General features: G+C 43.6%; 1 protein-coding gene across 4 annotated transcripts in view; it reads left to right on the top strand.

Moving 5' to 3' along the window:
- LPP (LIM domain containing preferred translocation partner in lipoma) overlaps positions 1 to 24,519 on the top strand; it is a 331,834-nt gene extending 307,315 nt beyond the window's left edge. For all 4 annotated transcript variants that reach the window (XM_074912516.1, XM_074912519.1, XM_074912517.1 and 1 more), the window contains 3 exons: positions 19,188 to 19,366; positions 22,483 to 22,603; positions 24,391 to 24,519. In XM_074912516.1, coding sequence (XP_074768617.1) covers positions 19,188 to 19,366; positions 22,483 to 22,603; positions 24,391 to 24,519 — 429 coding nt within the window. The remainder of the gene's footprint in view (positions 1 to 19,187; positions 19,367 to 22,482; positions 22,604 to 24,390) is intronic.
- Positions 24,520 to 25,716: the final 1,197 nt, after the last annotated feature.

Here is a 25,716-nt window from a genome sequence, read left to right as displayed (position 1 = left end):
TACTACCCCAAAACTGCCCTTTCTTTGAGATATAGGGGAAACATGATCAGAGAGGCTGCTCAGAGGGAGGTCTTGTTGCAGCTCCAGCTCAGGCCAGCATGCAGAAAATATTCTGGGATGTGCAGGACCAGAGGGGGTCAGGGAAGGGAAGTGCTCATTGGGAAGATGAGGGTCAGGACTGCACCTGTCCTCCCACCACGGGCTTCTAACCTGCTCCAGCTCCCCACTTGGAAAAGCACAGGGATAATATTGCTGACTGCAAAAAGGAGGCGGGAAAGGGTCTAGCTCCATGCAAGATGTGTGATGGGCATGGCAGTGCTGGAGGGATGCAGTTGTGTGGGCTACAGTGCTACCTGTGGGGAAAACATGGGTTGAGGAGGTTTGGTGTAATTTCTTTGGCTGGCTGGCCAGGAGGGGTTTTTATTGTCAGAAATGGATTTTACTGGGCTTGAAACTTGGACTAAAAAAATGTCTATATTAGCTCCAGACAGAGATGCGCCCTGGAATCTTGGAAACTGTTTCACTGCTGGCTTTGGGAGGAAATTTTGGCTTTCTAAGTTACAACATGACTGATATGTTCTATTTGTTTTTTGAGAATCTTTTTTTCATACTCCCATGACTCAAATCCATTTGAATTTTTCCCTTTGAACCATGTGTTTGTAAGCTCTGGCTAGTGTAGCATTGCATTTGATATTCTGGCATTGGGCAGTGGAGGATGGAGGAGTGTTTTTCCATTGCTACCACAGCGGCCTTCAGCTCAGTGTTGCAAAGCACAACTTTTAGCACAGTCTACCACACTCAGGCTCTGACACTTCCCAGGAGGAGCAGGCATGGGGATTTTGATCCACCAAGGCCAGCATTGCTGAATAGAAGCACTACAAAGAGAGGCACAAGCGTTGCCTTTTACTGTAGCATCTCCTTCTGGTCTGAGAAGTACCACCTCCTCCCCTGCCTGAGTTTTGCTGCTCTTCTGTGTTTAACCAGGGTCTGTCCTTTGATGACATAATCTTCTTCACTCACCCTCAGGCCCTTTGCACAGTCCCACTGTTCATAGCACTGACCCGAGATGTAGGATATTTAGGGCTGATTTTGAAGTCAGAGTTGAAAGGCAGCCCCCATTCTTCCCCCCTGCACTGCAGCGTGCAGATGGTTGATGTAGGCATCTCTTACTTTCTCCTGGGCAAGCATATCTGCTTTGCACAGGTAAATATTTGCTGGGCCAGAGAGAGACAGGTGGAGGAATTGATGCTATCACTGTAAGGTCAGGCTGTTTGCTGGAGAGACAGGATACCAGCCCTCCAGACATGCTCTAAGAACACACTGCAGACCCAGCTCTGCAAACAAGATGTACAAGGGCATGTCACATTTGTGACTTGCCACCAGCCTTGAGTCTCCAGCCAGCATTGAACAATCAGTGCATAAATGGTTGTGTGAGTGCCTGGTGATGAAAAATGGAGGCACCTCAGGGACTTTATTGAAAGCCTGTGTATTTTCTCTTCCTGCCATCTGCACCAGCTCCCCAAGGACTCTAAGAGTTGAGCCTGCAAGCTTGTTTGCTCCCTTACCCCTTACATGTTGTTTAGGCAATTGCGCAGGCCTAGCAAGGCTCTCGGGACATCCTCCCCACGTGAGGAACATCTCCACCACCGGAGTGCTGCCACAGCACTGGGGCCTGGTGGGAACATGGCCAGCACATCTCCTGATGCCTGGGACAGGAGTGGAGTCCACCTTGCTTTCTGGGAGCTGGGTTGCCTGCAGGGCTAAAAGGGGTAGAAACATTTTTGGATGTTGTTGTCAGCTGACCCGGCTCTGATGCACTCATGTAAGCAGGCAGCATTTTCACATCCATGCTGTTTGCTTTAACATGTCAAACAGCTGATATTTTTGCAAGGTTTCCCTAGCTCCTCCCTCCCCTTTTCTTCTGTCTCTATAAAATAATACTGCTGTAATCCAGTTTGACTCAGCAGGATCCCTTTCACACTGGCTAATCCCCATATATAGGCATCAGTTCAGGGAGGTGCACCAGAACGCTGCAATATTTTCCCTAACATTTTGTTTAACCAGGATGACATTATTCAGACAAATTAATTTCTCCAAGACGTAAACTTGTTCTGACTGAGTGCTGCAGCAGCCTTCCTGAGAGCAACAAACCATGATCTGACATCTTAACAGCTCTCCACACAGTCAGGGGGAGTCTTACATAAAAGATCTTTGGCTGTACATATCTGCAAGGTGCAGCTTCCCCTTTCTGTCAATAGATTTCTTTTCCAGCAGGTTTTGGTGAAAAATATCCTTTTAAGTGAATGGGATCTGAAGCACAAGCCATCTTGGAAAATACCCTGGCATATGAAAACAGAGGATAGAGACTACCCTACTCTCTGAAATCCTTTCCAAAGATGTAAAAGCAGGAGTCTACTTATGTCACCCTTTTTGTATTATGCATTGACTTCATCTTGCATGTCTGAGCTAGCATGTTTCTACATGGGATTTACAAAGCTCAGATGTACGTGTGGCTGATATGTCAGCTGTATGTGCCAAATGGCAGTGCCTATAGGGAGGGGAGAGGAAAATGTAACCAGCCCTTCACAAGTCTGTCAGAAAAAAGGAACTCCTGGTGTGCTTCATGGGGAGGAGGTCCCAGCATGAGAAGTTGGCCCTGTGGTGCTGCTTTTACCCAGTATAGGGTATGTATGGGCAGGTGAGCTATCCTGTACCCTTCTGTGACACCATCTATTTGGAGTGGCATGGCCAGGCTGCTAGAGCTCCATTCAATCCAGAGGTTTTCTGCCCACATTCCACCAAGAAGTTTTCCTTCTGCTTGAGTTACCTCTTGTACACTGTAATGTCTGGACTCTGGGAGCCAGTTGGGAAATTACTTTTTCCTCCTCCTGCCCAGAGCATCATTACGTCCATTCAGGTGCCTGCCAGTCCTTCAGTGCTTCTCTTAGCTCCTAGAGCCATAATCCAGCAGGTCTGTGTGCTGGCCTCAAGCATGCCAAAGCTGCTGAGAGTGCCCTAAAGCAGGAAGAAGGAAATGAGAAATCTGGTTAACTTAAAGTAGTTGGGGCTAAGCTATTTGAACACAGTTCTGGGTTCATATCTCACAGCCCTTGCTCCTACTCTGAATTCTTCTGCTGCCTTATGTCTATTTTTTTGCTCAGCTTGAGTTGCTTCACTGTGCCTCAGTTTTACCTCCCTGAGAAATGGGTCGATGTTAATCACTTGTTCATTGAGACTTTCATGAAATGTCTTCAGAGGGTTTAGCTGAGTGGATGGCCATGGTCCTGAGGTGCTGGGAGGTTCTAGCTGGATTTCTCTTTTACACCTTACCATCTCCTAGGCTAGCCAGAGCAGCTTGGGGAAAACATGTTCTCTTCTCTGCAGCAGTGTGTTATTGACAGAGGGCATCACTAGAGGCTCCTGGTACTTCACTTGAAGTACCTTAATGTAATATCATCACCATTAATTCAAACTGAGTTAAGGTTACACCAAATAAGTGTAATATTCAAAAGCCACTGAATATTTAAAAAGTCTTATAAAGTTCCAGCTTACAGAAATGGGGCTACAGATGCATAAAACTAGCTTAGATTGGTTTCAGAAATTCACCTGACTCTATATCAGCTGTTCCAGATGCTTCCTAGTTTCTTCCACAGGGATCTTTCTTATCTTTTTCTCCTGGTTTCATTTGTGAAAGGTCTGGCATTGGGAATGCACTTTTATACTACAGTTTTGTCTTTTGGGGAATAGTCAGTGTCCAAGCTCTCTTCATGCTTCCAGCCCTAGGATCATCTCTGTCTGGTGATTTTGAGCCCTTTCCTTGTTGCAAGTAAGCTTGACCCGTAGCTTTGAAAATGTTGTCACTTGGACATGCCTAAATGCATCTATCACCTACACAATAATAACCAGAGTCAGCTTGTTGCTTTCCAGGATCTTGTCAGAGTGATTAGGTGTTTATATTTTTCACCTGTAGTAAGGTGAAATACTTTTTTCTTCCCGTTGAAGCAATTCTTAAGTATTTCTGGAAAACCTTTTGTACACTGAAGTTGAGGGTTTTTTATAGACATGTGGAGTAACTACCACACATTATACAAACCCTGAAATGCCATTAAATCACACAGTTTGTTAATGGCTTCTGCTTAAGACTCCCTGTGATGGTAACTAGGCAGCTTGGGATAAACTATCTGTCCCCCAACCACGTCTTTGGAACCAGTGCAACTGTCCCTACAAGAGAAACTGTGTGAAAGAGCATGACTGAAATAGATTTCTAGTATGGTACTGCAGAGCTGCTATTTGATGCTTATCTGTAATCTGTTATTAGCAGCAAAGAAAAAAATAACTGCTGATAAAATTAGTGGATTAGTAGGATGTCAGAGCAGTGGAATGGAGGGGCATGGACTGATGAACATCCTGGATTCATTTGAACAAATTTGGTTTAATACACCCCACTGTGAGGCTATCTATCTATCTATCTATCCAGGAAAAAAAACATAATCTTCTGGCACACCAGCTCTATCTACCACTGGAGGCTCGTCCTACAAAGTGCTTTCCTTAGGAAAGAGCAGAGCTTTCCCTACAGCCAGCTAAGGAAGCCTTCTGGTGTTGTGGCAAAAAAGTCTGATACCAGCCCTTGGAAAAGACCTGCTTGGAAAGACTGGGGGAGACTAAGCTGAAGAGTGGTTTTATATCAAGTTCAGTGTTGGTGAGTGTGGAATCCCCTACCTCATCTGCTGTCCATTCCCTACAACACCGAAAGACTGAAGAAGATGAAAAAAAGAGGCAAAGGTGGAAGAAAAAATACTTTAAAGTGAATTCAGATAGTTTAGCTTCTTGAAGGTGATGTGATGTATAAGGCAGTGTACTGGCTAATAAAGAAACTTTTATAGTAGTGAAAGGCAGGACAACGGTGGAAGCAGTAGCCAAACATTCGCAGTAGAAATGAGACAAACAGTTTAACAGTATGACTGGTCACTACTAGAACCAGAAGACTAGTAAGCGATAAGTCTGCATTTCTAGATGTCTTCAGACTATGCCTGGACATGGTCATGGACGTCTTAATTTAGTCAAACCTGTAAAGCACTAAAAATCATAAGTGGATCAGTTGCCAGGGAATCTGCACAGAAACAATGCTGTGATGGTGCCAAGGACCTCACAAACTGTGGATTTGGGGTAGAAGGAGTGGTGCCTTGTTTTGTTTTCTTTTTGTCACATTCCCAGAAAAGAGCAGAGAGCTCTGGCATGGTAGGAAGATGGGAAGCATGCACATAGTATGCTGGCAAGATCCCTGTGTCCTGTACATGGCTCTAGCTAACACGTTCCTCCTGTTAGACCACTGCCATGGCAGGTCCTGATGTCAGTAACTCCAGCTGGTAATACTGAAGGATGATGATTTATGGCCACTGGGGATTTGTATGCCTTTGTTCAAGGAGCACAAGAAGAGCCCTTAGAGTTGGTGCTTAGGGTGGCGAGCCATCTAGGTCAGAAGAGGTAAAAGCTGGTGTTTGGAAAAATTAGCCTCCTTTGTAGCCGTCATGTGATTTGTCTTCTCCATGAAAGACTATGGGCTGCTTGCTTTGGTTTTGTTTTTCCAAGATGCTGAACATACCCCAACTCAACCTGTAGGCATGGAGTGTCTTTAAGAAAAGGCGATTTGAATTAATCACCCTAAAATATAGAACACACCGTCCCTGAGGACACTTTACAGTGTGTGACACTGAGTGATTGGTAGGTAGAAGGAGGGTTGTACCCAAAGCAAATTAATTCACACATCAGGACCTGAAAAGATTAGCTCTACACCCAGCTGTAGTTTTAGGAATGTCAGGCAAACAGTGGAGTCTAAAGTGCATGGAAGCAGGAGAATTAAATTGGAAAGACAGGTCTTTGGTATCCAAGCAGTATTTTCTCACCAGCAGATCTCAAAGTGCTTTCCAAAGCCTGGTAAGAACAAGGATATGTGGGGTCAGATGAACCCTGGAATGAGTGCCTGGTTTTCAGTCATGCATTCCAGATCTCAACTCAAATATTTTTGTGTTGGGTTTCTTTCAGAAAAGTACAGAAAGACCCTAGAGCCAGAAATACTGTATAAAACACACAGGATAATTAGCGACCTCTTGGAAACATGTGCAACTTTAATAAAACTTAAGCTCCAGTTCCTTCCCACAGGTGGAGTCCAGCAATACTGTAGGCAATATGTACAATTATGCCTCTTCATCTAAAAATTTGAGTGTTAAAACATATGTAGGTAAAGCAGGCGGAAAACTTAAACTTGCCTGTGTGCCATGCTCATTTGAACGTGCTGCATTAGCTCTGCAAAAAGCCTGGATTGCTGCTGAAAGTGTACTCAAGTGAAGATTTTGCAAAGAGAAATGTCTTCACCTACAAACCTGGCTTCTTAAAAAGCCCTATGACTTTGCAGCTCCAGAAGATATTGACTTTCCCTGCCAACCACAAAGGCGAATAAATGACTCTGTGAGGGCTCAAGTAATTATACAAAGTGCCTGGATCAACTTTTCCATGGGGATCCTGTAGCTACTGGTCTGATGGCTTAATAATGTGCTTCTGAAATGGCTGCTTTCCACTGCTGTTTCTCTCTGGGGCCAGATTTCCAGCAAGACTCCTTAGCTGCCCTTGCAGAACTGGCAGGAGGATGCTCGCTGGATTCATGCTGCATGTGAAGGAGCCAACATTAAATTTTCCTATGGAAAACTTACAGGTAGGACAGAGTTGGGCTATGCTGCCCCAGCAGCAAACCCGGAAAACGAGGATGACTCAGAAAGGCCTAGATTGTTTCCTTGCTCCCTACCCTTCACTGCCACTCCCTGTCCCTCCATCCTCCTCCCTTGTCTCTTTGGAAGCTGGTGTGGCAGTGCATGCGGGGAGGGACCACTTTGCACAGTAGGATAGTATGGTGGTGCCAGCAACAAAATGTGTTCCTTTCATTAGGAGACCACCAGCACTTGTCCATATTGTCTGCATTGGCTGGATCAGTCAGGTACATGAGCCACATGTTATTACCAGACTGTCTTACCCCTCGGCACCTGGATCTGGTCCATAGTTACAGCCTGATTAAGAATGACCCTTCCTTCTGTTGTTCCTAGTAGGCCCATTAAATCATCAGCTGTGGAAAGATGTGGCACATACCTGTTTTATTTTGCATGAGCTGCTTGGCAAAAGGCGAGGGTCAGTTTACTTTGGGTGTTCAGATGTTCTTGCTGGATAAATGACAATTTCTGGTCTTCAGAAAGGAAAGTTGGAAGTAACTTGTGTTAGGATGGAGATGAGCAATTCAGCAGTTATGTTAATGAGAAACAACCACTGGTGCAGGTGATCTCAGACCTTTTAAAATACTGCGTGTAGCACCAGAGCACGATCTTTTCCACTGTTGAGGAAAGAAAATCCCTGTAACAGAATGGAACAGTTACAGAACAGAATGATCCTGGAATAATGTTATTTTTTTCTCTATATTCCATGACTACCGTGATTTCAGCCCAAGAGTCCATACACCAAGAGGACGCTATTGACTGGAGAACGGACACGTTATATAATATCTATTATACATTCAATGTGTTTATATAAATGCACATTTCTTATGTAACTGTGTCATTAGGAAAACAGTGAGGTTGGACAAGTTGGTTTCTCCTTCAGTTGCTGCTCTGCTTTGCTTGTTGATTCTCAAGCGCTGTCACAAGACTGTGGTGTTTGTGTTACTGCTGTGTGTGCCCAAGTGAATCTCTTCTGCTTTTCAAAAGCTCCATTTATGTTTGGGTTTTGCTGTTTTTTCTCAACTGTTGTTTCTTTTTTTAAATGTAATATTTGGCTGAAAGCCTTTGGTCTTGCTTTCACAAATTCAGGAGTAATCTGGTTAGTATATATTAGGGACTGACAGTGAGTTGACTAGCACAGTGTTCAGAGGCTGTGCTTTTCAACTTTAAATAACATCCAGGGCAGCCTCCTCAAGTGATGTAAAAGACCTGGTAAAGAAATGCTAACTGTCAGCTTGATTTTCAGTCTGCTCTGCTCTGACATAAACCTTCCCGACAGCTCAGACCAGTGTCCTTCATATTCCAAACTAATCCAAAGTTTCTTGTGGTGATGAAAGGGAAAGAAATTACTTTAGAGTGCAGGTTTCCTGCTCTGAACATCCTTGACTAACCCTGCTGACACCAGAGAATTACCACCTATTCAGACATGTCCATCTGCTCTTGATGGCAACTCTGAGCCCAAGACATTTTTATTTGCATTCCAGTGGTTTTGCCATCCAAAATCTCTGTATCCAAGTCTCCATGTTGTCTGTCCAAAATAAGAAAACTTTTTTTTTTTCATAAGGAGCCTTATTTTTTTTAGTTTGAGAGCAAAAGAACAGTGCCGAGAGGTTAGATCGACTAGGTAGGCAATTGTGTTGCAAAGAATCTTCTGCCCAACAGTCCCACCACAGTGTCTTGAACAGAAGAGTGGCCCAAAGCTTCTGGTTTACTTTTCACACATCATTCCAGGAAGGATCTGTTCTATAGTGTGGGTATTAGTTTGTAAGTTTAGAAGAAATAATTAAATCTTTTTTCTCCCATCTGGACATCGAGCTGAGTTCTAGCAGAAGCAACCTTGGAGGTGGGCTGGAGGTGCAGTGGGGCTGATGTAAATCATTTCTTTCTGTGGATGAGATCATCTCGTATTGGAGGAAGGAAGGAGATGGATGGGTCCTCAGGTGGAACATCAGTCTCCAGCTAGAAAGCAGATGGATTTTCACTTTTCTCACATCTCACTTGACTTCTTTGGGAAGTTCTCTCATCTGTGCCATGCCTTGTCTGGACTTTTCTTACGTAGCTGTCTCCATTTTCCTTTTTTGTATCCCTTCCTTCTTTGTCACTCTTATCTCAGTAGGTGGCTCAAACCTGCTTCTCCAGACAAGGAACTCAAGCAAACATCCAGGTCATCTGAATGAAAAGAATAGGGATGTCATTGCATCTAAAAATAATTCCAGTACCTGCTAGGTGATATATTTGGCCCTGGACTTACTCAGCAGCCTGCATTTATTTCCAATTAGAGTCTGACTCGAGACAGAAGAATGGGTGTCGCTCCAGGGGATAACTCAGTTCAAGCCTCTGAAGAAATCCTGACCCAAAAAAAAAAAAATCCTGTCTTGGTGTAGAGGGGAAAGAGTATAGAAACACAGTTCTTGCCTTACATTGACTCACTAAATTCAGCTTCCTGTTGTCCTTGACAGTGGCCAGTACTGGTTGCCTATGGTCCCTGCCCAGTCTTCTTTCGAAGTCTCTAAAATACACATTTGACTCAGGAGGCTTTCTTCAGGAAATAAGAAATCACCTTTTCCCCTCCCTTTGGAAGCACCTCAGAGCACCCACAAAGTTTGCAGCCCTTGTATTCCAGGTGCAGATAAGTCTCCCATTGCCCTAAGGGCTCCAACATGTTCTCCTCACATCAGGGGTTTAAATTCATTTGGCATCTCTTTAAGAACCCATCAGGGATTTGGGAGAATCATATTCTCACTGTCAGTTCAGGCAGCAGCAGCATTCAAGTGCTGTGAGAGTTTTCAGGGTTTTTTCCAAGCTTTATACTGGATTACATTATCTATAAAAAGCAGCTATTTTTATGCTGAACTGTTGCCATGACCTGTATTTCACAACTTGCACGTATACGCTGAAAAAATATTATCTTGCACTCAAAAGGTGTTTCAGTGAAAGCTCTGTGAGATTCTGTGCAAAATCCCATTACCTTCCTGCTTGTTTTTTGATTTGGTGCGGTTTGGGGAGTTGTTTATTTCTTGGTAGCTCTAAGTGCCAACTTTGGTGTTCATAATAGAGTGACTTCTGTCAGAGCATCACAAGCCTCCCAATAGTTCGCTAAACCCATTCCACAAATAATGTGAAGCACAGAGGTGGAAACTCTGGGTCACTGGTGAACCCAAGGACAGAAGCCAATCACCCTTACTTTCCAGTGCTCTATCCTTACCACTAGAAAACACGACTTTCTCTTGTGACTTGTATGAGAGATTCAGAAGCTCTTTGCTTGAGCAATTTAGGTGGAAGGGGGGATCGTTAAACTGATATTCTGCTGAAATATTTAACCTTTGGTAGCTATTAGAAGCAACCTAGAGATGCCCTTATCTGTGACTTGAAATAACCAGGGGAAGATGGGTTGTGTGCTTTTCCTTGTGGCTTAGAGATGAGGGGTTTTTTATTCTCAGGCAGCAAAGCCTTTGTGTACAAACTTTAGAAGTACCCAGACTTTCAAGTAGTAGCCCTGTCTTTTCCCTTGGTTTCTTGAGGAAATCTCCCTTGGAGAGCACAGGGAGGGTAAAATGCCAGATTTAAACAGGTTGTAGTTAAAGGGCTGGTGGGGTTCAATCTGCCACCAAAAAAAGCTCAGCTTTGCTGGATGCTAGTTTACTGACAGTTTCCAACTAAAACTTGATTTCAGTGTTAATCAGTAAGGTTCCATTTTCTTGATGGTTTTTATGTCACAAATTATTGCACTGCTCAGACAGTCCTTCAGGAAACGCATGGCAGGCAAGAATTCATTTCTAATGTAAAAATACTAAGAAAGAGGAGGGTGAGGGGAACTATAAATAACTACCGAGATGTCACAGAGTCAGTCATTTTTTCCTCTGCAAGTCAGCTTTAGCAGTTAAAGGTCAAGATAACATTTCCATGTCAATGGTCAGTTACATCAAAATTCTAAAACAGGAAGACTGAATGGAATTTTGGATTTTTTTTCTTGTATTCTGCCCAGATTTGACCAATTTATAGTCTCTCTGGTCTGCCAGCTATGAGTTCCAGTGTTATTTTGGTTAAGCTCTTTGCCAAAGTGGCAAGCTTGGATTGGAGCATCAGGTTTATTAAAGGCTATGAGATTAAATTATCTACCAAAAGAAAAGAAAAAAAGCCCACTTCTTGCCGATAGTCACTTCTTTGTATTTCCTTTGATGCGGTTCAGTTTCACTTGAATTTTAGCCTAACAATTTGCTACACAATTTTGTTTTGTTTTCACAAAGTTCTAATCAGTTTAAACTGCAAGCAGTTTGAAATGCCTCTCTAACAGCTTCCTCAGCGTTGCTAATTAAGCTTGAAATCTCTGTGTTGTCCACAATTGTATCTAAACAAGGAGCAGAGTCTATCTGCTCACTGTTTGCCACATCTCCCAGCTGCATGTAATTCTGCTGCCTGTGCAGAAAGTAATCGGAACAGGACAGATCCTTCGGCCTTTATTTAGGGAAAACTCCCAGGGTGGCATGCAAGGTCAGGCACATCATGTTTTGAGGGAAGAGATGGGTTTGATGGTGAGAGCATGTAAGGCAAGCAGTGCTACATCTGTAGCGCAAAGACTGGAAGTGCTTTGGCACGGGGAGCAGCTTTGCTTTATCCTCCAGAGCACTTTGTACCACAGAGCCCTGAGTTACGATTATGATTTGTAGGTGCTCTCACTGGACACGTGGGTGTTGTAATAGGTAAAAGTACAGGCTATCAAAACCTGTGATGTATTACCCCCTGTCTCTCAGGAGCGAAGCTAATAGAATATCGTGGTTTTTAAACCATTCAAGGTTCTTTCCCGTGGAAAAAAGAGTCCTAACAAATCCTCGAGCCCATCTTTCTGCAATCAGCAAAGCCAGCAGATGATTTATCTCTAGGTAGTGACCCCAGTTGTATGAAGCAATATACTAATCTTCCAAGGTATGGCTACTGTTGTGTGACAGGGTCCAGGGATTTTAGTGGTAGTTCTGTGCCAGTTTGCCTGAGCTGCAGAAGCCTTGAACAAACTGTTTACCTCTGGCATTCTGGGAGGGATTTTGAGGGATTTCCTTCAAATTAGAAATCTCTGAAAATCAGCATCTTGCGCCAGGCGTTGTATTATGCAACGGTTTGGAACGAGGGCCAAAGGTCTGGTTGTGAGCTCAGGATCTCCTTGGATTGGAGAAATCAGAGATGGAAAGTGTCTTATCAGATCATCCCTCCAAGCCAAGGCAGGCTTGTCACTTGTGCTCTGCTGGTGCTGCTGTGCTTTACGGATGCTCATCTCTCCAGCTCTCCAAAAGCCTGCCCCAGCTTAGTGCTTGGATGTTTTCTGGATCAGATGCAGTCCTGGTGTAGCGTGACCGACTTCACGTGGTTACACTGGGGTTCATACCTGGCGCATGGTGTGGTCAGCAGTGCTAACAGCAAGCATGAGCTGTGCTCACCAACGTGCACAATGCACCGTTTCAGTTTTGTGGGGAACGTGGAGCTCTTCTTTTCTGGTGGCAGTAGACAAGATGTAAGAAGGTTTGGACATGCAGCTTCACTAGAAACAGGAGCTGATTACCAAGAGCTATAACAATGTCCTTTTACATAGTAGTTGCTAAGGATGCTTTCAGTTGTTTGGCTTACTGTATTGTATGCGACTATAATTACTGTTGTTGAAACAATATTCTCCATGCTTTCTTAAATTCAGCTGTAAGTTAGAAGCACTTCCCTAGTATTAAAGTACTTTTTCAAATTGTTGTAACCATATTGGAGTACCATGAGTAACAGCTCGGATGCTGTTCCCCAGTACTGGGCCTCCCAAAGTCAGACCTGATTGACTTTTGAGGTGTGTGCAATCCTTTTAGTTTTTAAAAAAAGAAGGTTTTGCTGTTAAAAAATACCTTGTTTCTATCAAGTAACCATTTGGGCACACAAACTACTTCACAAGTATTTATCAAACCTAACAGCATCCAGTTTCTCATGGGAATATGCAACTTCAACAGCCATTTTATTTACAGGCTGACTGAGGCACAGAGCATGGGAGCGCTTTGCTTCTGCTAGTTACTTGGTTGAAAAGTCAGAAGTAAATCCCAGTATTTTATCTTCCAGCCCACCAGTTTAGAGAACGAATCCCTCATTTGTTACATTCACAAGCGCTGCTGTTTTAAAGTGACAACAATCTCTGTTTGTCAGAGCAAGGAATGTACAGAAGATGAGTAGCTTTGAGTGCCAGAAAGTAGTTAAGTAATTTCCAACATCAGGCTTCTTGTGGATTTTTAGCTGGAAGGAGTCAGTGTGATTGTGGTTGGACACAGCCTAATGCAGAGCAGATCGTTTAACCCTGATGTTCCTTCATCGCTCTCAACTTGGTGGTACTAGAGATTAACTTGGATCTTATCTAAACTGACACTGGACAACAGAGAAGTCACCCTGTCCCTGCCTGTGCTGTCCCAAACATTATTACATTCACCATTAAAAATACATCTTTTTTCTCCAGGTAGCATGGCCAATTTCTGTTCTTGCCATATCCAGCAGCCTTCTCTAGGGTTCCTCTCCAGCCTTTGGAGTGCTCAGACAATGGCAAAGCCATCCTTTAGCCTTCACTTGATAATTTTAAGAAGGAGCAAATGGACCTCCTTCCTCGACTCACTGTAGAGCATATTTTGACATCTACATATCATTTGTGAAGGATTTCTCAAGCCCTGTTCCATTTTCATCATGGCCTTTATGTTATTGTACATTTGTGGACTCAGTTGTATGTCATCATATATCTAGTCTTTCTCTAATAGTTACAGGGCAAGGGGAAGGGACTCCTTCACCCTGTATGCTGAGAGGACTTTCTGCCGGGTTCACCTTCCTGCCAGGTTCACCTCTAGCTGCTCTGTCCAAAAATACAAAGCTGAATTCAGTTTTCCTGACAAGAAAAGCAAATTCCAGCAGAGGGAAAGCATGCCAGCCATGGTATTGCTACTGTGCTGGGAAAGCCACTAAAAACTGAACCGAATGGAAGAACTATTTGAAAGCCACTGAGTACAGCAACTTCCATGGCCTGAGTCTACGCTATGCAGCTGGTAGCTGTATGCCCACCTCAGACTCACGTCATGCTGGTGATGGTGAAGAGTTGCCAATGTAATTTATTTCTGTATCTTCTCTCCCCTCTCCCAGCAAAACAAGCCATACCAGCTAAAGAGCACCCTCACTGCTTACCACTGTGTCTGAATTAGGAGGTTTTGTCAGGATATTTTGAGCTGTCGGGGGTCACATCTCATGTCCCAGCACACTGACACAGCTATGGCAATGTGGCCTGAACATGAGAGAATCAGCCAAGATGCTTCCACAGGACTCTCCTCAATGGACCTACCCCTCTGAGAGCAGCAGGAAGAGTGTCACCCCCTGCTAATAATGTGTCCAGCTGGTCAAGCTAAGAGAGAATGATTAACTCACACATGCCCAAATTCTCTCCTCAAATACGGAGGAAAGAATTTCATGTTGGCCATTAGTGAATTAAATGTTGTGTTTGTCAAGATCTACCCATCTGTGGAGATAGCAACTGGGGATGGCTGTGGATTTTGCAGGGGGGGAAATTGAGTCTTGGATTTTACTTTCCTGCAAATAATGCCAAAAAAAAGGTTTTGAAAGTGTTGAAATTGCATCTTGACACTTAACCCCTCCACTGATGTCTGCTTTATATTTTATTTATAATCCCAACTATATATTTGCAGACCCAAAACTTAAATGAAACCATTTGAAAAAGTGCAGTGTTTCAATTGGCCTGATCTAATTTGGGGTTTATAAACTCACCAGACTTTTTGAGATTAAAGTGTTCTGTCTTCACTTAAGTATGGAAACGTTTTCAAGCCTCAAAAATTATCCCACAGTGGGGAAAATGTCTCCTGCTCTGCTCTCTTCGCAGTCTGAGGAAATGAAGGACAGAGTCACAAGATTTAAAGCAATTCACTTACCACACTTTACTAAGTTACAGTTCAACTACGGTAGTTGACCATGTGCCTGTTTTTAGCACAACAGTCACTTTTGATTCCTGCAGCTAATACCATCTCCTCTGCGCAGTCACTCCAAAAAATGTGTTTCTTCTGCAGTGCTTACAGAAAGTGAGTTCATGTCCCTGTGCACGAGTTGCCAATGTAATTTATTCCAGCAACTTCCCTCCCCTCTTCCAGCAAAATAAGCTATACCATGGTCATGTCCCCATGTGTGAGCTCTTCTTGGTCTGCTGTTCAGAGTGCAGGAGAGATTATTTATGTTCATTAGAGCTCTGGATGAATTGCCAATACAGAAGAAGTAATGACTAATCTCTGTGTGGTTTTTCTTCTGCATTCATTGCTAGGTCATTGTGGGAGGGTCCTTGTGCTGCACTATATTGTGAGTTACTGCTGTCTCCCAGAATTTGGTTATGAGGGGTTATAATCTACAGCATTAGGAAAGCAGGATGAGCTGCAGCCCACAGGCTGTCACTGCAGCTCTGCTCCTTGAAGCTGTTTGCCAGCTTTCAATGTCTTCAGTGGCTCTTGCACCCCAGAAGTCTTTCCCAGCAGTCTGGATTTTCACTTTATGTCTCATGTATAAATCTAACATCTGCAGAGCAACTCCCTTTGGCTTTCTGTGGTTTCTGAAGGGCCAAGTATTGCTACAGGGAGGCTCTCAGACAACTTCCACCACCACTTGCTATCAGATACTTGTTCCCAAGCAGCTTGTTCTCACTTTGCTGATGATTGTGCTGTCCATGTTTAACTCTCTTAGTTTTTACTTGCAATGTGATGCTTGATGTCCTGGTCATTTCAGTTCTTTGCTTGTGTTTTAGTGTATCTTTGCTTAGGATTATTTTTCTTACTGGTATGTTAGGGTGTGTTATTCTCCCCAGGTGATATTCTTTTTCTTTGCCATGAATAAGCAGTTCTGCCCTCAAGTGGACCCAGACTCAGCCTTTAACATTTGGCCAACCTTCCATTTAGAAATGGATGGTTACTTCTCCATCCTTTTCAAACACAAAAAAAATTAGTTGGATTTGGAGACACAAATGTCTCTTAAAAAAGAAAGGCACTCCCTGCCTCTTAGCAAAAAATCTGGGGAAAGGATGGTAAACTTCCCCCTCGGCCCTTGCTGTATTTATGGTCCATATTCTTATGACATGGATTTGACCACAGCCCCTAGGTCTGATGTTTCATAGCTGGTTCTTATCTTTCTTCTCTGTGCCTTGCTTTGGCCCTCTGTGTAGCTCATCAGATGCACTCAGCTCTACCTGTTGATTACAGATAGGGCTGACAATGGCAGCTTGGAAGAAAAGATGAAAAATAGGGCTGTTAGGTTTTTTTTCTTCATCTTGTTTGACTTTCTGAAGGTCTGAAAGCTCCAGGTGGTGCTAGGAAAGTTAGCTAAACTGTGAAAGAGAGCAAAATCAAGAAGCCAAACTTACAATCCTACAGGGATGCTATTCCCATAATGTGCAGAGATACCTTTGTGCAGGTTGTTAGCTGCTGGGGCAGTTCTTAGGCATGTGGGATAACCTGATTAGAGAATCAAAGAAAACCCTGTTAGCTCCACAGGCCAAATCCTGCCTTACAGCAACCTGATGTCAAATGGGTGTGATTCAAGGAAGCTTTCTCTTTGGCATCTTCTGGTAACACCTTGAAGAGAAGGGTCTGAGCCAGGGTTCTAGCAAGGAAAGAGGCTTAAGCAAATATACTCCCAGACAGGGAGTGAGCTGGAGTCTGAAACTAATGACTTTGTTTTTCCTCACTGGTACAGACTTGGAATGATGAAAAGAATAAATTTCTCAGGTCTGATTTTCAGGTCATATAGAAGGCTTAATCAGGAGTTGGTTAATTTAAAACACTTGCCTGTCTTAGCTGTGAGAATGTGAAAGGGTGTGACTGAGCTGAGATTTGGGAGCAGAAGATGTGTGTTTTCTGAAGGCATAATCCAGAAGCGTGATTACCTGCTGTCCTGGTCACTGCAAAACTCCTACCAAAGTCAGTGTTAATGCAAGATGTCAGACCAGATGATTGTAATGATCCCTTGTAGTCTTAAACTCTGTGTGTCTGAAACATGTGAGTAGGAGTTGTATCAGAGCTGTGGTGAGAGCAGTTCCAGGACATGCTGTTTGGTGTTAACTCCCTTTGCAGGGTGGATTGCAGCTGCAGGTAGGTTTCTACTCTGTTCATGGTACCAGGTAGGCTGTGCTCGTGTTGGAGTGCTCTTACATAGGCTGTGGTAGCAGACCAGGGGAACTGCTTAGCAGATCATCCCCCAACGTGTAGGTAAGTCCTGAAACTCGGGGCTATGTTGTGGCTGCTCAGTATTTATCAGAATTCAAAAAGTGATCAGGAAAGTTCATGGGAGAAATATCCACTTGAGGCTAAGTATGGTGAAGCCAAGCTCTGGCTCAGGAAGTTCCTAAGCCAGAAATTGCTGGAGGCTGGAAGCATAGCCTCAGGAATTGCTGTGTTTTGCTTGCCCTGTTCTCATACTTTGGCCTCTGGTTTTGGCAACTGTTGGAAATGAAGCAAGCAGTGACTTGGTGAGGCGATACCTGCACATCTTCAGGTGTCACAGCAAATGCCTTGCGAGTGGCACAATCCTCCATCAGCATCTGCAGGTATGCTGCATTCCATCCTTGGCAATGTAGAGAACAGCATGGATACGGACTGAGATGATGTGATCTGTTTATGCAAAGCAAAATAGTAAATTTGCCAGGTTATTTCTCCAAGGGGAAAATTATTGACCTTGCTTTTTCTGGCATACCAGCTACTGTTATAATGATGATGATGGTGACAGCAACCAGACAGAAAGGCCAGCAATAATTCTTTCCTGCCCATTATTACAAGGCATAAAGCAAAATCCTATCTGAAACCAACGCTAGCCTGGCTGTGCTCTCTTTACAGAGTGTGAGGCAGTTCTCATATGGGTTGAAATTCAGGACTTTTCATATCAACCTTTCCAGAAACAATCCTTTTGCTCTTCTGATATGAACCTGTGTGTTTCTACGTTTGTATCTTACCAGTGATTTGCAGTCCAGAGATAATGTCCGATAGCAAATATGTGAGCGTAGAAGTAACCTCTCTGAGCTCCTGGGTGATTCATCTCCTGACAATACATTCTGGCTGCACATGTAAGGGCTGGATCTTGCCCCTGAGAATACTGGCTCAAAGAAGCAATAACAATGCGGTCAGTCAAAGCACTACTTTCCCTGGGAATTTTGTTGCATGAGGAAGCAGAAGAACTTTAGCCTTCCTGTGTTTGTCAACATGATCTGCCTTCCAGCAGCTTTTTATATTTCTGTCCCATTAGATGTTTTCCTTTCCTTTTTTCCCCCCCTCCTTATTTCTGTCTATCTTAATCATAATCAGTATTGTAATCATAGACTTTGTAGCTCATCCAAGATTCAAATACTGGTTGATAACACTGATTGATAACTCCACTTGCATCAAGCAAATGTAGTAGGTGAAGTTTGCTTTCCTAAAGTCCAGTGAATGACCCAAATTATTGCCACAGATTTATTGTTTGCATCTGTGGGTTGCACCCTCCATTCATGGAATGTGCCTTTAAGGTGCTTGATTGAAAGGGTGAGTTGCACAGTTGGTGTCAGAAGGGCTGGTGTGGCTCACAGACAACCATCTGAAGCAAAATTATCTTGGTGTTTCTATAATTAACTGCAAGGGTGATTGAGGGTTGAAATGAATCATTCAATGGACCCTACTTTAAAGTTTTTTTGGCTCCAGCACTTCAGGAGCAGGCCAGTATGTAAAACCTGTGCAGCAAGGATCATGGCCTTAGAGCTGGCTCTTCACAGTCATTATCTCAAACATCATGGGCCAGAGGTAAATGAACAGTTTAAGTCATCCTGAACTCCTCTCCTTGCCATGCTTTCACTGCAGACACTGCTTTGTTCTGTCCCCAGACTCAACAGTAGTCTCTGTGGTGGGAGAAAAAGATCAAGATTTTCCTACAAGGCAGATTTTCCTGTGGGAGCTGTACTGGCAGAGCAGTTAGGGGGTCTCTGTGTAGCCCCAGGAGTTTGTGCTTCAGCTTTGTGTTGCACACTGTGGAGGTTGTCTCTAATCAGCTGAGCTGCAAAAGGTCATTCAGACTGGGCAGTCTGGGGGTAAAAACCCAGGAGTGCTGGCTGCATAACTCCTTTACGTGCTCTTGGCTACAGAAGCTGCAGTGTCTGAGATACACCTACCTGATGGGCCATCACATTGTTTATCAGAGCTGCTGATGGAAGGCTCTGGTTTGTGTTCTCACACTATACTAAAGGCTTGGCCCAGGCGCTGTGCTGTTGTCATACTCTTTGTTGACTGTACTGCACTTTTCTAGAAGAAATGAAAAGAAAGTACCTAAAGCTTCCAAGGAGACCAGCAGCAGCCTCCAATACAGCTGACCTTTGTAGATGTCCTGCCAGGATGGTGCTCACATCTGTTGTGTATGTTTTGTTTGCAGAACACACTGGAGCAATGCAGTGTCTGTGCAAAGCCCATCATGGAAAGGATCCTCCGAGCCACCGGGAAGGCCTACCATCCCCACTGCTTCACCTGCGTGATGTGCCATCGCAGCCTGGATGGGATCCCCTTCACTGTGGATGCCGGCGGGAACATCCACTGCATCGAGGATTTCCATAAGTAAGGCCTAAGCTGCTGTCAGTGGCTTTGCTTCTTGTCTTTTGTTTATTTCTCTTTTGTCCCTAAAAATCCTCCTTTTTTGGTCTGAGTGTCCGAAAAGATCTGAACCCTCTGCCACTTCCTCCCAAGCCTCTTAAACAGTAGGCAGAGCTTTTGCTCCAAGCAGGCATACCATGACATATGAGATTAATTGGTTAGGGGCCGATGCTGCTTGATCTCTGTTTTGCTTAGATCTGAATTTATGGATAACCTCTGTGTTCCTCCATTTCAAATGCTCTGCATTTCGCCTGCCTTCCCCTGCACTCAGCACGTGCATGTTTCTCCTCACCGCCTGTACCCACACGTCCACATCAGCGTCTCCTCTCTTCTTCCACCAAGCAATTAAGAGAGGTCCTGTACTGTTGCACTCGGCAGGTGTTTGCTTACTGGCTAGAGGGATCTAGGTGGCCACAGGATGCTCACAGCTCCTTTTGTTTCTAGTTGCTAATTAGCTTTTTTTAAGCTGCTACAAATACAGCCCTGGTAATAATTTATAGTGAAACTGCTATTTAAAGTAAGTTGAAAGGTATAGTTGCAAGTAGTTTCTGTCACTGCCACGCTACCACCCCCATCATCACAACTAATCTAAGGAAGACAGGTAGATATAATCAGAGCACAAATGTTTCCCCTGTATGGAAAAGACAGACACATTACACCCCTCAATTAAAAGAGAAATCAATACTGACAAATGTGAGTTTACATCTCAACCATTTATCTCTTAATTTCTAAGGGGGTAGACTTAATTAGAGCTTCTCATGACATCAGTGCGTGGGCCTGAAAGCTCAAAGAAGCAGGCTGACTTGACAGAAAGGGAAGCAGCCACGATCAACTGGCATGTTAAAATCCAACATGAGGATGTTCCCTGTAGCTCAGATAGGCTGGCTTAATTGGCAGCTGCTGTGTTGCCTTGCTTTTCTGTGCCAGCAGTTGTGTGTAAGGTAAAATATGGTCCTGAGCACAGGCCCAGCAGAAGGCTTACACATCACTCAGGTTCCTGAAAGGTTTCCCTCACATCCACATCACGGCTCCTTCCCCAAACCCAACAGGCCAAGGACTCACATGCCTTCAGGAGAAAGGTTGGGAGCAAGAACTGATGTCCCATGTTGGAGTCTTTTGGCAGTAACTAGATGTGGACCTCAGGGCTCTGGGAGCAGAAGGTGGGAGAATGTCAATTCAAGGAAAGGACACAAAATTGTTGAGTGAAAGATTGAGAGGAAGATGACAGGGACAGCACGAAACCTAATGTGACACTCAGAATGTCTTCAGCCAACTGTGCATTTAGCAGCACTTCGGCTGTCCCAGTTTTAATTGATTAGGGGTGGCGTGTCCTCTCGGTCTGGAGGTCAAGCGCTCTACATCTTGTACATTGTCTTGATAACAGAACTGTAGCTGATGCTCATGCTGTCATTTAGGTACCCCTGAGCTGAGGCCCCACAGTAGCACATCCACATCTCCTGAAGTCTGTAGGAGTCATCCCTGGGAGTTAATATGTGGCTCATAATGAATTACCCACAGTGGCCTGGACAAAGAAATGTGGAAGTATTTTTAAGCACCACATTTGAGTTAAATGGCACAAGGAAGCGCCTGCACGAAACAGCATATAATTAACTGCGATTACAGCTCCGGTCATATCATGATCCATTTAAGTTATTTTTCAGAGTGCTCGCTACAGCCACTGTTTAATTCATTTTTTCGTTAGATCGCAGCTACACAGACATCTTTCATCTGCTGCCACTGAAATTAATATTTTTCTTTATTCCTAGTACAGATAGATTTTATTTTTTTTTTTTTCCCTAAGCTAGTTAACTCTGAGGTGGTTCATGTGACAGACTGGGTGGCAGAGTCAATCTTTCCTAGGCATTTCAGAAGAGAAGGGCCTTTGATCTTCTTGTGTTCTGATGTTTGCCATAAGCATTGACCTCTGTCACTCCATAGCCCATGACCCCAGCTCTCATTACATGGCAGCAGATTCTGTAGGTGTAATTTCGTTTTTTGTGAGCAGAATTTGCAGGCAGGGAATTGGTACCCATAGGTTTTGAACCAAAACAGCAAATAATGATTCACTACAGGCTAAATGTTCTCAAGCATCCCCACCTGCCTAGGAGTAGACATGGCAACTTCTCATGGGCAACTGCGGAAAGCAAAACCAGAGCTAATACAAAACATGTGAATTAGCCAGAAGGACCTATGATGGGCAATATAAGGGGAAAAGGAAAAGTCTGTGCTTCTCTTGATCCCTGAGCTGTCCCTGCTTCAAGCTAATCCCTTCACACAGTGATTGTTATTATACAACACTGACTCAGGCCGACTGTGGAAGAGAGCATTGGTTGGTGTCTGCACCCAGACAGGTGTTCCCTTTTAAGCCTGGGCAACCCACTAACAGATTACTGAAAGTTGGTTTTAGCAAGAAAATGCAGCTAGTCAGAATTGCCCTGATGCTTCTTGTTTGAGAAGCAGCAGCTTGGAGTGTGCTCCTGGGTGCTTAACTGGGTAAGATGGCTCAGAAGTTTATAAAGGATGGGATAAACTTCAAAAAGTTAGTGTAGTGTAAGGCAAATCTATTTACCATCTCTATTAAGACTTTTTACCTACTTGTTCCAATCTCCAAATTTTAATATTTTGATTTTTTTTTTTTTTTTTTTTTAAGGACATACTCTTGAAGCAGATCCTGGTTATCTTTCTCACCTCAGAATTTTCATGGACTTTCTTTAGAGTTAGGCTGGTGGTTGAGCCTGAGGGTTGCAGCAGTGCATAGGTGTCATGATAGTGGGTCATTCAACAGGCACTTTAGTTGTTAATTAGGGCAAGCAGAATATGTTTTGCTACCTGTCAGATACTCTTGAAGTCCTCTCCTAGTAGTCTTCAAAATGCTCTTTAGTCTTTCAGGCTTGCAGGATATTAAAGTGCTCCTTCTTTCTTGTTTTCAAGGAGGCAGCTGAGCAAAGCTACAAACTGTGACATATGTGTACATACGTGTGTGTTTGTACAAATGCACACGTTTCTGGCTTCCTGGCGCATTTAACAAAAACTTTCGCTCTGTGTTTGAGGATGACTGGGACCTTCTCTTCTTCCTTCAGGAAATTCGCACCAAGATGTTCAGTGTGTAAGGAGCCCATCATGCCGGCCCCAGGACAAGAGGAGACTGTACGCATTGTCGCCTTGGATCGTGACTTCCATGTCCAGTGCTACCGATGTGAGGTTAGTATTTTAATGACGTGAAGGACGGAAAGCAAAGGTTGGCTTAATTTCATCACTGCCTCGTGTTACACACACGACAGGCATAGCCTATTGTAACACTGGCTCTACAACCAAATCACTTTGACTGCAGCATGCGAGGAATTTTTCTCATTTATATCAGTGCAAATGAGAAAGAAATCAGGTCCCTTGTTTATAACAGGTTCATTAGGAGAGCAAGAGAATGTGACTCAGATAATTAGGGCTTAATATTTGAGAACTTCATAAATTAGAGCTTGGACAGAAACGTTGCTCATGTTTATGTTCTTAAAATGAAAGCTAATGCATGTTAGAATTTGAGCAAGATTGTACAGGAAACTCAACATATGGCTCTGGGTTGAAGAATTTTAATGGACACATAAACATGATCATTCTTGTTTTGTGCAATGCTTTTCGTGCTATTTTCCTGTTCGGTTTCATTATGCACTTCATATAATTTTGATGGTAAGAATCTGAAGACAGAGAATAAAAATCACCTTAAAGCAATTAACATGTGGGAACAGCTGTGTTAGGGAACCTTAAAGAATTCTTCAGTGCAAGTATTACTTGTTGGATAATACATCAGCCAGATGGCAGGGTAAGAAAATGAGACCAAATGTATTTCTTATTGCAGTTGCAGGCTTTAATAACTTTAACCAGAAAGAAGGATGGACTAAGGCTTAAAGGTCTAGGCTGAAACTTGAGGCATCTGGTTCACTTCTCAATCTGACCTTGGCTTCCGGGGTACATGTCAGCCCATTATTTAGGCCCAGTTTCTAAAGTTGCTGGGGCATTCCTACACTAAATTTTGTAGAGCCTAATTCGTCATACAGCATGTCCCCATGCTGGCCACTGAGATACTTAATCTTCACACACATGAATGTCAGAAGTAGGTGCGGTCGCACAGGACACAGACACTCACCTGACCTTGATCTCCATGTACCTCAGCTATCTCAAAAGGAACAACAATGATAATCTGCTTTCCACCACTTGCTTGCCAGGTATATTTGGAAACACAGATTAATGATGAAGAGGCATGGCCTCTAAGCAAACTGTAATCCCCTCACTGCAGCTCCATCAGCAGTCTTGGGCCAAGTGATTGCTTGATCACACAGTGAGGAATAATTCCCAACTTTCCTAGCAGCTATACTTAGATTTATATATTTAGAGGCTGAGGTCTCTAAAGCAGGTTTTGTGGCTTTTATTGGGGTTTCCATGTGCCTGTCAGTGACCTCCTTTCAGCCAGAATCTTTTGGGCCAATTGCAGTACAAACACAAGTGTCAATTCTGGTAAGGGTAGACAGGCAGGGAGTTTCCTTAGCTGTCACCCCTGGAATGGCTGCTATAGCTCTGTGGCATTAACTCTTCCAGAGGAGATTACCTGTAGTCAGATATTGGTACCAGACTTCCTTCCCAAGTGATGCTTCTTTTTTATCATTTTTTGCATTAATAAATATATGCTTAGTTTGATGTTTTTTCCAATACTAAAAAAGGGAATAAAGAAGGGAAGGGAATAATCTCCTTTTATTTTCAATTGGATTAAATTCAGCAGAGAGCTTGGGAACCCATCTTCTCTGCAGCATTGTCTCTTATCAGGAAATGGCTTAATCGTGAAAGACATCACGTACCTCAGCTTCGTGCTTTACGCTGACTCAGGCTGGATCCTGTTACAAGGTGGAGAGTGAGGAGAGAGTTTCTTTGATTAATAGGTTCTTCACTTAATCTTGTTCTTCTTTCTTACTTACTTTGCTCTTTGTTTGGTTATTTCCTAGGACTGTGGTGGCCTCCTGTCTGAAGGGGACAATCAGGGCTGTTACCCTCTGGATGGGCACATCCTTTGCAAGACCTGCAACTCTGCTCGGATCCAGGCTCTGACTGCCAAGGCCAGCACTGATCTCTGAGTATCGACTGTGACCCTCCCCAGGATGCCTGTTGGGGGATATTGCACAAGCTTTGCATGATTTCTTTCCAGCCTAGGGTCTGAATCTCTGGGTTTGGGGTTTTTTTTTTTAAAAAAAAAAAGTAAAACTGGAAGGCCTTGGAACAAGAGGGCAGTTCAAGGGTCTGTGTTCAGACTGCCCGTGACAGGCACCTAATTTAGACATGACTTTCAGGAGGGCAGTGAGTCAGACCACCTGCTCTCTGCAGCTGATGGAGGTGAGTGGTCACAGAACCTAAGTTAGCTGCCTGGAGAAGGAGGTCTGAACATGATCGTAACTGCATTTCTGTTTGATTCCTGTCTTTTAAGTACATGAATGTAGATGGTGAAAGGTGGTCAAGATCGTTCTTTCTCCCAGGTTATTCTGCGAACCTGACCAACTCTCACTGAAGTCATGGGGAGCTTCCCTTTGACTTCGGTAGGATCCAGATCACCAGCAGAACTAGGTCCACTGCCTTAGAATGTGTGAGAGCAGACCCAGCACTCCTCTCATCACAACACAAACAGTGCAGCTTCAACTGTACTGCACCTAAGAGTGTAGGTGTGACCTTGTATCCTTGGGACGCAGATTTGTTATTACATCTTTTTTCTTAGGCCCTTACTTGTCTCCATTCCCTTCCAGTTAATAGGTTTTTTTTCTTTTTCTTATGAAATTATATTTTGCTATTGCATAAATTTATTCAGTAGCGATGCTTCCGATTCACAGAATATGAGCAATCACAGAAAGATGTGAGCTTGCACACACTATACACTACACACACACACACAATGTGCTTTTGATTTACCAGAGGTATAAGCCAATCATGTCCATTGAGAAGGTCTTTTAAGGATGTGGGGCTGGAAACACATTTTTTAAATCCCAGTGGTTAAAAAATAAAACTACATAGAACTGCAGTGCGAAGCGATGCTCAAAAAAATCTTACGCCACTCTCTCACACACCCCGTTCTAGTGGGACCACTGGCAGTGTTGATTTCTGGGTAGACGTTTAAGCACTAGAGTCTTGTTCCATCTCCTGTTAATTGCAGTGGTAGGATGTTCCTTCAACTGTTAACAGGGATTGAATCAAGCCTTGGGATATACATTTTTTTGGGGATGTTAACACACATGATCTGGAGTTCTCATTAAAAAAATTAAGGATCTTATTTGAACAGCAAAAAG

Source organism: Athene noctua, chromosome 8 (assembly GCF_965140245.1).
Source record: "Athene noctua chromosome 8, bAthNoc1.hap1.1, whole genome shotgun sequence".
NCBI classification, from domain to species: domain Eukaryota; kingdom Metazoa; phylum Chordata; class Aves; order Strigiformes; family Strigidae; genus Athene; species Athene noctua.
This window is presented reverse-complemented; position numbering and strand designations above follow the sequence as displayed.